Source organism: Limanda limanda, chromosome 16, assembly GCF_963576545.1.
Source record: "Limanda limanda chromosome 16, fLimLim1.1, whole genome shotgun sequence".
Taxonomy (NCBI): domain Eukaryota; kingdom Metazoa; phylum Chordata; class Actinopteri; order Pleuronectiformes; family Pleuronectidae; genus Limanda; species Limanda limanda.
The window spans coordinates 21,376,091-21,390,563 of NC_083651.1; the positions used below are offsets into that span (position 1 = coordinate 21,376,091).

The window sequence follows — 14,473 nt, forward strand, 5'->3', positions numbered from 1 at the left end:
TCACATCCCCATGCGAATGCTCTGAATGATCTGAAATATTGCTGGGAGCAAACAGACGTACTTGTTACACCATTGGATTTGTTTTGGCCTGTTACTCATTAACGTGAATAAGACATTTCTCGCATCACATCTCGCAGAATGCAATTTTTAAAATATATTTATTGCACATATGAGAAGTATATCTATACTTTCCTTTCCAAACACAGTAATGCAAAAAAGATGTTCGACATTCAATATATATAACTTTGGCTGCTGGGGGTGTCTCAGTCAAAACAATAACAACAAGTTAGATGACGTCAAGAAGCAGCGTGGACTCATGGGAGATGTTGTCTTCACTACCATTGTCGATGAGAATCTCCCTGAAGCGACTCGGATGAGGTAATGTATTAAAGTTTTATTAATGTTTTACGCACGAAACGGCAATGAGTGACAAATGCAAATAGTGGAAAGAGGAAACAGCCGACTGCCTAGCTACGTGTATTTTCTTCCTCACACGTTGTTTGTCCTGTAACTTCGAATAAATAATTCTGGGTTTTAACCCTGTTGGAAAGATTTGGGATAATTTTAGAATAAAGGACTAGATGGTGAATATCCCTTGTACGTTGGGATGTCTTCTGGACAATTTAAGTTACCATCTACCATTAGATGTTAGCAGGTGTTGACTGCCACCAACGGATGTTAGGGACATAACTTCTAACCATAGCAGCAAGATTGGGCTTGGAAATTTAAGATTTAAGTTTTCAATAGATAATAACCAAAATACAATACAATATAGTAAGTCACTGAAAAACAAAATAAGAACAAAACAAATCTGGGCGCTAATATTGGTGAATTAAAGTAGAATAAAACACGTTTAAAAAGGAATCATTAGTTTGATTGTTCACCACAAACAAAGGCAAAAACACATTTTCTCCTGCATATGTAAAAGGAACGTACCTGATCCACACACAACAAATACAAAGAGGGCAAGCAGCCAGGGGCCCACAGGATACTTTTCCTCTTGTGGTCGCTGTGGGAAACACACACACACACACACACACACACACACACACACACACACACACACACACACACACACACACACACACACACACACACACACACACACACACACACACACACACACACACACACACACACACACACACACACACACACACACACACACACACACACACACACACACACACACACACACACACACACACACACACACACACACACACACACACACACACACACACACACACACACACACACACACACACACACACACACACACACACACACACACACAGAGTAAATTAGCATTACAGCTGCAACAGAATGGTCTAGTGATGTGTAGTGTGTACACTCAGGCCTGGACTTATCTGCTGGAGCTTCGGAGGGAGGGGTTATACTGTATGTGTGGCTTGAATGACACTTTGCAACACAATTCTTATGAATGGAAGTCATTGGAGGAGTTGCCTTCCTCTGTGCAACTTGATTTATTGCAGAAATCCCTTTTTTTCTGATATTTGTAACAAACTCACTGAAGCAGAGGTGCTGTCACTAAACTAGAGTGTTCTGTGTCCTTAATTGGGTATGTACTGGAAGTTTCTTAGTGGGGATACCTGATAACAACACTCAATAAAACGTCGGTGATTTTGGTTTCATCACTTGCTCTACAATCACTAATCATCTTGTTTTTCAAAACTAAGGAGATTTGGTGATGGAGCCCCTACTCAACTTCAAAATGGCCACGATAACTTGTGTGGTCGCACTGAAAAAACCTCAGAGTGTAATCATCCAGTGACAGGTGCAGATCCAGTGGTTTTTCACATGGAGTGGAGAAGACGAGTGGAACAGCACGAGTCAGTCAGTCTAGACAAATTCAGGGAGCAGCCGTCAATTCCACAAGATGATATCATTACGCCACATGTCACATGTTTTTCCATTAGTGGTGCGGGAGGCTGTCACCGTCTGTGATACGCAGACGACCTGTAGAAGAAGTGGTTGTTTTCCTTATACAATACCTGATGTTAGCGAAACCAGAGCCTGAGCAGCCTTGTTATTTAACCTGGGAGATTCTCTATTTAACCTTCATTTATGGTGACAGAGGAAGAGGAGGAGGGGAAACCTGTGTGTGTGAAGCCCAAAACACTATTCTGGACACTAGTCTCATTCACAACAATCTTACGTCCCGAGTCAATTTGAATCGTCCCCTGTGGATCGCTCACGCTTAATCTAATTATAATTTTTCAGGATAGAATGAAACTTTATAGAGGAGTGGATGGGTCGACTAAACTTGTTTTGAAAACTTTAGATTTTCTTCACTGGTGGTTCTTGCTTAACATACATAAATCTTCTCTACACTGGAGCTTCTGACTTTATCCCACAACCATGACTTTGGAATTAATAAGGGAGCAGGTAGTTAAAGGGAAAGTTCACCCAAAAAGGAAAATTCACTCATTATCTCCTCACCACTGGGTTGATGGAGGGGCGGGTGAAGGGTTTGAGTCCACAAAACACTTTTGGAGTTTCAGGTGTCGATAGTGTTGAAGCTGAATCCAGTACGATGGAAGTAACTTGTGACTCCTTCTTCAAACACAACATGCCTCCATACTCCAAACTCCAAAGGTGTTTTGTGGACTCAACCCTTCACCCGCCCCTCCATCGGCAGAATCGTGAGTAGATGAGTTTATTTGATTTTTTGGGTGAACTATCTACCTAAACTACCTTTAATTAGCCCATACCTCAAACAGGCCCTTAACTTCAATCAAGCTGCCCCAAATTTCACACACTGATCAGTTCCCTAAATTCCCACAGGATTCATGAATAAATCTCTAGGAAAATGTTGAAAAACCTCCTGTTTCACAATGTTAAAGAAGCCTCCTGAATTGGAGCCACACTGAACTGAATGGGTTATTCATTTTCTGAATAGTAATTATGATTATAAGTCATTATATTTTAACCATCCTAGGGTTATGAAACAATGCTTTATACTGCAGTAGAGGCCACAAATCAGTATTATTTGTTTCCAGTTCAGTTTTGGTCAGTTTATTTGCGATGTCAAGGAGAAATACTACACTACCCACAATCCTCAGGTGTAATAGCCACATCTCTGATTGGTGGAGCTCGTTGTAACCATGGAAATGTCGCCTACAGTTGAATGGTTATGTTACAATACGTTCACCACCAAGAAACCATGATTTCCATTTGTATTATATGAGGAAAAGAGTGCAAAGGTCTGAAAATCACCAGAACAAGTTTAACTTAAATGAGAAGAAGCGAAGTTCCTTATATCTTAAAATAGTTGTGTATACAGTTTTGTACCTTTGCCTATTTTTATATTCCCAATATTTTTTAACTACGAATCAAATGTTTTATTGCCGAGATTCATCTTGTAGCTGGTCAGACTGGTTTCAGATTCAAAACTCTTTTATAAGGATTTTCTGAAACTTCAATGAGGGAAATAATTGGGAAATGTTCTTTTTCTTATTTTGAAATTCGAAATGGGTTTGCATTGATTAATCAATTAATAGTTCTATTATGAGTCAAACAAAAAAGTGAGAAATGTGAATCATAATTTCTCAGAGTCCAGAATGGTCTTCTCCATTTGATGGTGTTGTTCATCTAACATTTAGATGTTACTTTCAAAATGACTGACTTGAATTTTCCAGTGGAATAATCGATTAATCATTTCATCTTCACACCTCAAGTATTTAGTTTAATATTTCATTAATGAATGAAAGCTGATGTAATCTATTACACTGATGGAATGATGGCACTGGGTGAAGTAACGTCTAGTCACACGGTAACGAATAGATTACACATTCAGATGTGGACCCAGCCCGCCGGCTCCTCACGTCAATCACCCAGAGCAGCTCGGTCAGGAGCAGGTGCTGAGTCAAACCGTGCTACACATGTGTGCTCACCCTGGCACGCCTCACACCCCCCACCAGCATCACCAACACAGCCACCATCAGCACCATCAGCACCACCATCCGGGCTGATGTGACGCCGGCGTGTCGCGATCAGTGAACGTCTCACCAGCGTCTTGGCCACGTGTCCTCTCTGCGTGATGTTCTTGCTGTGTTTCTCGTTGGCCATGCGGATCCTCTGTTTAGCCACCATCTTCCGCACATATAACCCGGGATAAATCCGCTGGCTTTAGCCCGTTATTTCTCGGATGCTGCAGGCGGACGACAGCACCTCTGCGTCAAGCTGACAAGGCACGCACCGGAAAAGCAAGGGAATTCATTTTCAAAATAAAAGTACTGGATATTTGTAGCGCGATGCAGGATTCCGAGCACGGGCACAAATCATGAATCTACACCGTAAAACACGCTACTTTTTATTTTATACCAACTTAATTATGCTTCCGTGTTGTTAAACGTTCATATATGACTTAGCAGCAACACGTTTCTCAAAACCTTTAGTCTGAAGGACCATGACAGGAAGTCTTCTGTCTCACGTCCCCTCGCTTGACACAGACACAGTTGTGCACCTGATGGAGATGAGCGCGTGGCCAGACCCCAGAGTTTTTTAATTCTGCATCTCCTGATTTATGGAGGATGACACGTGACCTACATATATAAACGTAAATGAGAAAGCATGCAGTTGAAAGTAGCAGTAAAACCAGACTGACGCACAATCTTAGTTGTTCATTCACACAAATTCACTCATCAGTTGTCAGTGAAGTTTATGTAATAATTATTGATAATATTAATAATAATGAACGTTATGTAGCGCCTTAAAAAATGAAAGTTTAAACATGTTAAAAATGAGAAAAGAGTCGAAAGAAGATCAGATAAAACATTGTATAATGTTTCAAATAGTTTGTAAGATCAGAACTAGGAGACAGCATATCTATAAAAACGTGTCTTTAAAACAGGTTTTAAATTTAAAATTCACAGTCATACGACTTGGTAGAGTAGAAATTATATATATCTGGATAATCAAACCCTTATCTACATGGAGGTAGTACACACTTCATAATTTGCGCAGGTGCACTTTTGACCCCAAATGTCTGCAGCCTCTGAAGAGACTCAAATTACCGACTCCCTCAATTAAACTAAGTTTAACATGTTGCATGACAACTCAGCGTGATGTGGACAATTCTGAATCAGTTACAGTCCACTTAAATCACTCCCTCGCTGACAAGACGCACTACGAGAGATGGAGGGGGGCAGAGACAGGGCAGGGGTTGCCTAGCAACTGCATCAAAGGGGTTTGCTTGGGGAGCGACACAGAAACTCCAGAGATGGAGAGAAGAAGAGACCAAGTATGTTTTGAAGAGTACTATTGCTGTATAGTTAAGTGTAGACATACAGGTGAGTTACACTGACAAAAGGGAGGATTCGGCTTATTGTCTCAATTTACTGTAAATAATCATATAGACATGTTGTTTAAAGACAACACACCAAAGCTCTTCCACTGTAATACCCAGAGTAACAGCCCTCATTATGTTTCAGTTTAACCTTCAGTTGTGCTTCCACTATACTTTAGTCGTGTCCTGAGACAGAACGCTGAACCCAGTGACGTAGAAAATAGATTTATAGATTTATGGATTGATGTGTCACTGATGTTTGCGGCTGCAGTGACTCAAATTCCCTCGAAGCAAACATCTAATCACGTCTGTTCCCACTGCAGCGTTTCTTTATCCAATGTAAAACCATTTTTGTGCTCTCTCAGTTTGTTTGTCTCATTAGTCTCAAGCCTGCAGGTGAAGTATGATACTGACATTACATCACATGCTGAGACTCCTACGTTAAAGGAATAATTTTGGAAAACATGAATTTACTTCCAAGATGAGGAAATCCAACTAATGTCTGTGTTGAGCAAGGATGTTTTTACTTATGTTAGCATATAGAGACCAAAAGTGGGTAGAGAAAAGAATCTCCCACATGCAGAACACCTATACTGCTGTATCTTGTGTATTGATGTTTGAACTAGTGCCAGACAACCTCAGTTTGTCCGTCCTTGCAGCACTTCTGTGCGGCGTCTTGGGATAAAGCCTGGACATGATCACTGAGGATCAAGGTTGAAGGGAAACCATTATTATCTACGAAGGGCAATTTGTTGTGCAGTCAGTAGTATTCACCCATCCATCCATTCATCCATCCAATTGTCAATTCCACTCTTCCTTTGAGGGCTGTGGGAGGAGCTGGAGCCAATCCTGTCAATACAGAAATGTGTGCACACTACAATCTAAAACAAGCACAATCAGCTTTAAAACACACAAATTAATGAAAAGCTCATTGGGGAAAAGATATAAAAATCACAAACAAGAATTTAAAAGGGTCGCTGGCAGCAGGGACAGGAGAGTTCTTGAGTCTGTTAGTCCAGCATGTTGACTGTAGCTGCAGCCGGATGGGAGCAGGGGGAATCCTGGGATAGGTTTGGCATTTTCTCTGCACAAGCACCACTTTACATAAAACCTGGCAGCCTCTCGGCAGGACTAACCTGTGCACGCACCTCCCCCCCGAAGCCACAAACACCCGTAACTTTTCTCTGTAGTTGTATGAGTGAGACAGTAGAAGTGCTGGGAAAAGAACAGAGGTCCTGGCAGCAGATCAGATGTCCCCATGTGTTCACAGTCAGCATCAACGCCTGACCTGGATTTCAAGTCTCCCCTTCTCACATAGTCCATTGTCTGTTAGTGTGTGTGTGTGTGAAAGAGAGAAATAGTAAACTGGAGTAATACTGCAGGGGAGAAAATAATCATTGTAGAGCAAGGATGTTCATGAATGGTGGAGACTAGAGACGGGAGCCAGCACAGAAAGAAAACATCTTCTTTTGTTCACTTTTCTGTTCTCACTTCAAAGTCTAGACTGAAAATTATGCCTGTCCTTTTCTTTTGTGGGAAACTTCCCCAAAAGGACTTCTCTTGACAAGCCCATGTGAGAGACACTGAAATGTGACCTTGGGATCAAATGTCAATGGAAAAACTGATAAATGATCAGAACAGAGGGAAAACCATTTAACTTTGTGTTATGACAAATATATCAATTGGCTTGTTGGGCCTTGGCGGATATAGACGTTCTTCTGACTGCTAATCTGGTTTAGTTGCATGAACAAAAACTTAAATATACTGCATGCACTAAATTTTAAAAAACGTTTCCAACCAGTGTCACGTGTTTGTGTTGCCTGGTGTATATTTAGTCGCTCGGCAGAGTGGTTTTGTTTTTCTGCCTCCTTGTAATTTATTCTTCAGCAACTCAACCTGGTGATGTTTACCATCAGGGGAGGGGTTGAGAGAGAAGGCGCCATTCTCGTCTAAAATGAAGTCAATGCAACACAAATATACAGCAGGTTCATTTTAGCGCACAGGGAAAGTCGAGAAGTAGAAACCAGATGTGCAGAAGTCGTCCGCCCACTCAAACACATTGTTTTAAATTTGACATGTGAAGCAGTAACACAACGTGTGAGGACAGACACGGATGTAAGTATAGTTGACCTACATACTGTCGCTCTCTGTGAGACCAGAGAACACAGAGACAGGGGTGGGGGGGCTGTTTATTGCTCCTCCAGGTTATCATTATGCAAAAAGTGTACAGGGTGGCAGGCAGACACGTTACCGTCGACACACGTGTGACACAGCAGCTGTCGTCGACTTTAACAGGGGAAATACCTGAGATGGCAACCTCAAATCAGGGAAGCCCGTTAAAGTCAGCAGTCGTGGACGAGTGCATTGCAGGGATAAGGATGTTAACTGGTGCAGTGCACAGCTGGTGTCGAAGCATCTCCACTGTTTGAAACCTCCTCCACAGTAGCCCTGTTTTGGAGCGTAGAGTAAATTGACCTATATTCTGGCTTGTATACCTGAAACCTGCCGCCCTAATTAAGGTTCATGCTCAGCACACGGAGCAGAAACACGTACTTAACCCAGTGCACGAGACGAGGACAAACAGAAGTGAACGCTAACTAAATAAACCTGAAACCTGAGAGATGAATTCAGGTAAAGAGAGACGAGGGCGGGGTGGCTGAGGTGAAGGGGAAGGAAATGTTTGAAGTCGGAGTGCGAGGGTGTGACACGAAGAAAATAAGCTCTGTAGGAAAACACACGTCCCAAACAAGCCTCCGTCTTTGCTCTTCATCGTCCTCTGGTTTGCTCGCCTCGCTCCCGGCTGACCCGCTCCCACCGGCCTCGCTGCAGCCGGCCGGGCCTGACAGAGCTCCATCTGTAACTCTATGAAAACACTAAAACACACACACTCACACACGCACCCCTGAAATAAATAGCACACGCCAACACATGCTCAGTCTGTGTCGAGTCCCTCAGTGCTGCTGTCCTGAAACAACATTGGCACAGGCCTCTGGCAGTGCCCAGGAAAAGTTAAGATGGTTTCCAGCTGTAGTTTTTTCTTTTTTGCTTGTTTTTTCTAAATCCAAATACACGGGCAGCTTGAGGGACTTCAACACAGGAAGAGGGAAACCTGCTTCTTAAAATGTTTACTCAAGACTGCACCTAGGATTACACAGCAAGTTTAAAATATAAGACGCAACCTGCACCTTTTAATTATCAAGACTGGATTTCTGTCACAAAAAAACACAATCTTCCAGTTTCTAACTTTCTTAAATGGATAGTTCTGAATGAAGTTTCACTCAAACCCTTCTGGAGTCTTAGGGGTAAACAGCGTTGCAGCCATATCCAATACAATTGATATAAATGGTGACCTCTTCTTCAGATGTGATAAAAACGACAGAAAAAAACATAACATGCCTCCAAACTGCTTGTGTGGTCTCATCCAAGAGTCTGGAAGTATCGCGATAACTGCAGTTAACCACAGAGGTTGTGATATATTTAATTCCGGCAAGGAAGTTATGTTTTTGCCTGCATTTGTCTGTTTGTTATTAGGATTATATAAAAACTAATGGAAAGATAACAAAGAAACTTGGTTGAAGGAACTCAAATGGGTCAGAAAGAACCCATTAAAAAGTTTGTGTTGATCCAGGAATTGTTTTTCGCTTTCTTTTTGTTGATTTCCCAGAGAATAATTCATGGCTCTTGATTTTTTTAAAAGGGGGAAACAGATTTAGTGACTAAATCATGATGTACATGAAGTGTTTGACATAGTCGTCCACTGAAAGAACAAAAACCTCAGATCTGTGTGGAGCGACGAGACGGTTACAACTGGAGCGCTAACAGTAATTTATCTCAACAAACCAACTCCTAATATTTGCTTAATGGTAGTGGATGGAAACACACATCAATTTGTGTTTTTTCTTTTCTTTTTGCTGATTTCCTTGAACTTCAGTTAGTGAGGGATCTCTAAATTAAAAAGCGCGTGTTGAGGAAAGGTCCCTCTGGCTGAGAGCAGCCACCGTTGCTTCGGTGAACTGAGTCACTTATTAAACGGTTAATGATTGGCTACATTCTGAAGAGAAGACAATGTAAACTTCAATAATTGATATGGTTTCTGATTACTCCAAAACAAAGTTTCCATGGTTACTCACAGGAAGGAAGTAACAACAGTGAATCATACAGAGGGAGGAGGGGGAGAAAAATGTGAAAACACTCACACGCACGTTTGTCTTTTTATACTCATGACACAAAATGGCCCTAAACATAAACACTTTTACGTTTTTGCAAAACAAGCATTTGAGTCTCTCGTCCACATTCAAATGGAGTTACAACTGAAATCTTTACAAATATCCTCCTTTTCTAAACACTGGTTTGTGTTTATCTGTGTTTACACGTAAAAGGGAGCGTTTGGGAAAAGATGACATCACACCTTTCCGTTGCTTTGTGTATATAATAATACTTTAGGCCGTGTGTCAGAAAGGTGATGAAACAGATGTCAAATAACTACGAACAAAGCTACTATTGTTGTGGTTACGAAGTTACTACGGCCCAAGGTAAACAAGTGTGCTCTCAATGTTCTTCCCTTGTATTTGACAGATGTACATTGTATCCCCACTTACTGTCCTGGCATGCTTGTTTTGAGCATTTGTGTTTGTGTTTTCGTCTGGATGGAGATACCTTATGAAGGTCGTTTGGACTGAGATTCTTTTAAAAATTGAAGGGGAAAATATATCCATTCAAAAAATACAATAATAGTGTATATACGTCCAACCACAACACCAATCCTCACCTGAACACAACTCTAAACCTAACACAAAGTCTCAACCCTCAAAAGCCCTTTAAATTAAATGTTTTATCTCAAGGCAATCCTTGAGTCTGGCACGCAAAGTGGGTCACGTAGCTCTGTGCTGTGTTTGCACCTTACTACTCACTCTGTACGTCTCAAGAGACAAATAATCTAGTTCAGGTAAACTGGGGTAAACGTCCCCACAGGGGGAATACACTGGTGATACTTGTAGAATAAAAAAACAACAACAACACTATACATCACCTCTTGTCAAAAAGTGTGTGTGTGTGTGTGTGTGTGTGTGTGTGTGTGTGTGTGTGTGTGTGTGCGTCTGCATGCTCCCTACACTCCAGCAGTTTTGATGAATGAATAATAAAAAAAAAATAAAATGATGTAAATAAGGCACAGCAAACAAAAATCTGTCACACAAACATAATAATGACTAAAGTACTAAAGTATAATTACTTATAGATACAAATGATGTAAACACACACAAGAAATCTTTTGATTATATAAATTTGTAAGAGGAGAAGTTTCTACAATGTTCTTGTGTGGTTTGTCGCTGAGTTTGGTGCAGTCGTGTTTTATTTTGTCTATATTCGATCATGTGATCAACACGACTACTAATGCCGTGATATACCTTTAAAATATCACCTATGGAAAGGTCACATCGTTTTTGATGGTGTATTTTTAGGAATGAGCTCATTCTAGAGAGTGGTTAAGGAAAATGAGACCAACTGAGGTGCCCTTTTCTACCCTGATGTGCCCCTATGGAAGATCACAGTGTTGAACAACAACACCCGCTGGAAGCAATGTTTTAATCCAAAACAGGCACGCCTGTGTATCAATGAGAACAGTCAAAAACCAGGGCTAAAGCTGAATGAATTCATATAGTTAACCCTCTCTACCTCTCATCAACCCTCACATGTATTAAACATGATGGCAGCAGCTATATTTCACAGAAGCAGATATCTCAGCTTGAACATGTACAGTTGATGGTGATTTTCAATTCTGCAAACCCGTAAACTACAGCCCCGGCACCACATCGACTCCTGTGATATAATTCCAAGTAAATTTCCTGAATTTCTAGTAGGCTTCTTGGATTCCTGAAAGTTCCTCTGGTCCAGAAAGTTCATCTCAACCCAGAGTGATATGCAAACACACACCCACATGCATGAATAATAACACAACACAAGGTGCGGACATGCACACTTGCTCGTGGCGGGGGGTCACCTTGAAGGTCAACCTGCTGTTTCCTCGATTTGCCCTCTACTGTTCCAATCTGACTTCAGACTGACATCGATGGAGGTTCACCTGCTCTCACGGTGACCTCATCCATAACCACCCAATGACTCACAGTCAGTATCGCTGCCTCTCCCTCATCCGTCTTTCAACAACAGATGAAGATGCAGAAATGTGTGTGTGTGTGTCTGTGTGTGTATGTGTGCACTACATTCTCTGTAGTAAATGTTAAAAATTAACAATCCCTGTATGAATGTTTTGTCATCCCAACGTTCAAAGTGGTCAAACAGTTAATTTGGTGAAGACTATCTATTGAATTAATAGTCTAAACATTTGGGCAAAGTGTCCATTTAGAGGTTGTTTTCATGAATTTCTTATGAGTGATGTTTAAAACGTTAGTAAATAATTCATTAAATCCATTTATTGCAGCTTGTTAACCTTTTATAAAGAGTCAAACTCACTTTCAAAGCAAAGCTTGAGAAACACGATGAATCATTGAGCCGGCACTGGAACATGACATCATCCTTCACTGTATGAAGTAACTTCCTGTCTGTTCTGTCACTCAGACGGTGCATGAACTGTGAGCGATGGATTAGATTGACATGTTTTTGTCTGTAGCAGTGAGGCCTTTCTCAGACATGAGCTATGCTGGAAATATTGTAGTCTCTGACATTTTTTACAAGACAACAGAAGCTGAGACCAGATTCTGCACAAGCGTCCAACACACCACACCCAGGCAGAGGTGTTAACTCTGAGACAGCTACAGTGAAGTACACAGACAGAAGACAGGGGCCAACCCAGCGAAACAATGCAGAAAAATAGAAATGTATAAAATCCTTGAAGGTTTGAACTAGATTAAATATATATTATAAAAGTAAAGTTGCCATAGACCATATTCACATGGTTTTTCCTCTGAAGCTCTGTTTTCATTCTGATCAGCATCTGAAAATACAACAAGTAGCTCAAATCTCATATCTATTCCTTTTCTTTTCAGTAACTAACCAAAGACTTTGTCTGATTCTCTGAAGTTATGTCCTTTATAAACCTTGATAACCCTCCCTGAGCATGATGTCAGAGGAAAATGGCCGCCATGTGGCTATGGTCTATTAAGGCCTGCCATCCCCGCCCGAACATGTCCCTTTGGGGAAACCCATCACCTGGCCCCTGCAGGAGAAGGGCTGCTTGTCCCTCTTTGTCCTGACGATTAGTGCTCCCAGCACTTCTTTGTTTCAGTCTTCTGGTGGTTATGTAGCCGCTCGCTTCACATTGTCCCGCTGTGTCGAGGCACAAACCCAAGCGCGCTGGTTTAGCAGCTAACTGCTGCTGTTTGACTGACCGACCATCAGGGAACAAAGCTGCTCTGGACAAAAGATGCACAAAGGCTGCGAGCCTGAAAACCCCAGAGGGCACAAGAACGTGGGGCAGAGGGCAAACACACACACATGTACACACTTACAGTATATGGATAAAAGCAAAGGTGTACACACACATCTCACATGCACATGCACTGACACGTGGGGATGAGGGGTCACAGCAGAGTGAAGCTGAAACAATCATTTATACATGTGAGACTCATCACTCAGCAGTGCTGTCTGTCCGTGGTATTTATTTTTTTGGATGGACAGCGTACGGACGTATATATTTTATTTTATCAAATACTGACCTATGATCACAATCATGACCTGAACAGCTCCATATATTAATGTTAGTTCAGGGTCATAGCGCCACCTACTGATCAGTGTGATAATTAAGTTGTTGTAACAGTTTGTCTGGTGTGTTTTTGGATGTGGAAACACGCAAACATTGTCCTGGTGACATCATCGTCCTGCTCTGAAAATGAATATGGAGCAGCAGCGTGAAAGCATGCAAAGTTAGCAGTGAGACGGAAAAGAACATTTGTGATTGCAACGCCAACATCGTGGATCAAAGTTCCCCATGCTTGAACTGCAGGTGAGGTCACAGAATATAAGTTACAGGTTTTCAGCGGGAAAACCTCCAGACTTCTGTGCATGACTGAAAACAGTTTGGGTAGAGAAGAGCACAACATGATACACGTGTGCATTTTGAGAATAACACTGCCGCAAATTGGTTTTTGTTTTTACAATTTCGATGTGTTGTGGTATGATGTATATGATGACACACCCACAGCCTGAAATAAACTGCATCATCTACAAAATAACTTCAAAAACAGTGGGCCCAGACCAACTGTTTGAATAAATACACACACTCAGACAAACACACACACACACACACACCCTCACACACAGAGTATACATGTTTAGACACATTCCTCTTGCCCACATTCCTTCGGACCACTTTCAAATACACCAACACATAATGTACAGGAGATGTGTGCACAGTAATACAAAACACACACACACGCAGGTTAATGGTGATGTTTACACAAGGATCAGGCAAAGAGAAGGAAACAGTCAAGGCTGTCTAGAGACAGCAGAAAGGTCCCGACAGGATTAAGGTGAGAAATGTCAGTTTGCACTTCAAACTGCAGCTGGAGGTTCACACAACAGACTGTTTCCATCCAGATGGAAAATGTTGCAGGAAGAGTCCTGACAGCAGACATCCTCTCATCTGTGTGACCAAAACAAACTCAATGTATTTGTGTATCAGTGTTACAATCAGTAAATAACCGCACCAGCCAAAGTCTTCATCAATGTGATGAGATTATATATTTTTCTGTCTTGCTTCATATTCTCCCTGTTATCCCCCTGTCTGTCTCTCCTCTCTGCGGCAAACACAGCTGAGATGTGGGGGGGGGGGGGGCCGACCTGCAATTCAGACCTCAGTTGGTTCTTGAGGTGCAGATGAGCTGAATGTCACAAATACAAACTGGCGTGTTGGTTTTTAGTAACACACCTCAATTCAGGTGTATGTGCAACATCAAACTTAGGGTTTAACAATATTAATCATATCAATATCACATTAAGATTTGTTTTCTTGTTGTGTGAGACTGGAAAGTGCTATTTCCAAATATTTAATTAATGTGTATCTGTCCATAATCAATGATTAACCCTAAATGAATATGTTCAACTCAAATGTAGAGCATCAGATTAAAGTCATACCTCATATCCTTATCAGATTAACACAGATAGCAACTACATTCAGAGGAGGTCAGAGGTGCAGCAGGGAAATAAGGA

At 41.5% G+C, this 14,473-nt stretch overlaps 1 protein-coding gene across 1 annotated transcript; it reads right to left on the reverse strand.

Annotated features, from left to right (window-relative positions):
- Nucleotides 1-4,116, reverse strand: serp2 (stress-associated endoplasmic reticulum protein family member 2). Its single transcript, XM_061089216.1, has 3 exons — nt 4,033-4,116; nt 937-1,009; nt 1-41 (listed from the first exon to the last, which is right to left on the reverse strand). Exons 1-3 carry the CDS (start codon nt 4,114-4,116, stop codon nt 1-3), a joined length of 198 nt encoding a protein of 65 aa, XP_060945199.1.
- Nucleotides 4,117-14,473: the final 10,357 nt, after the last annotated feature.

Excerpts from the sequence above, each read along its gene's own strand:
- serp2 (XM_061089216.1), bottom strand. The coding sequence starts at position 4,116 with ATGGTGGCTAAACAGAGGATCCGCATGGCCAACGAGAAACACAGCAAG. Across the intron at positions 1,010-4,032 it reads GACACGTGGCCAAGACGCTG|CGACCACAAGAGGAAAAGTA; the intron begins GTGAGACGTTCA and ends TGTTTCCCACAG. Across the intron at positions 42-936 it reads ATTTGTTGTGTGTGGATCAG|CAATATTTCAGATCATTCAG; the intron begins GTACGTTCCTTT and ends GTTTGCTCCCAG.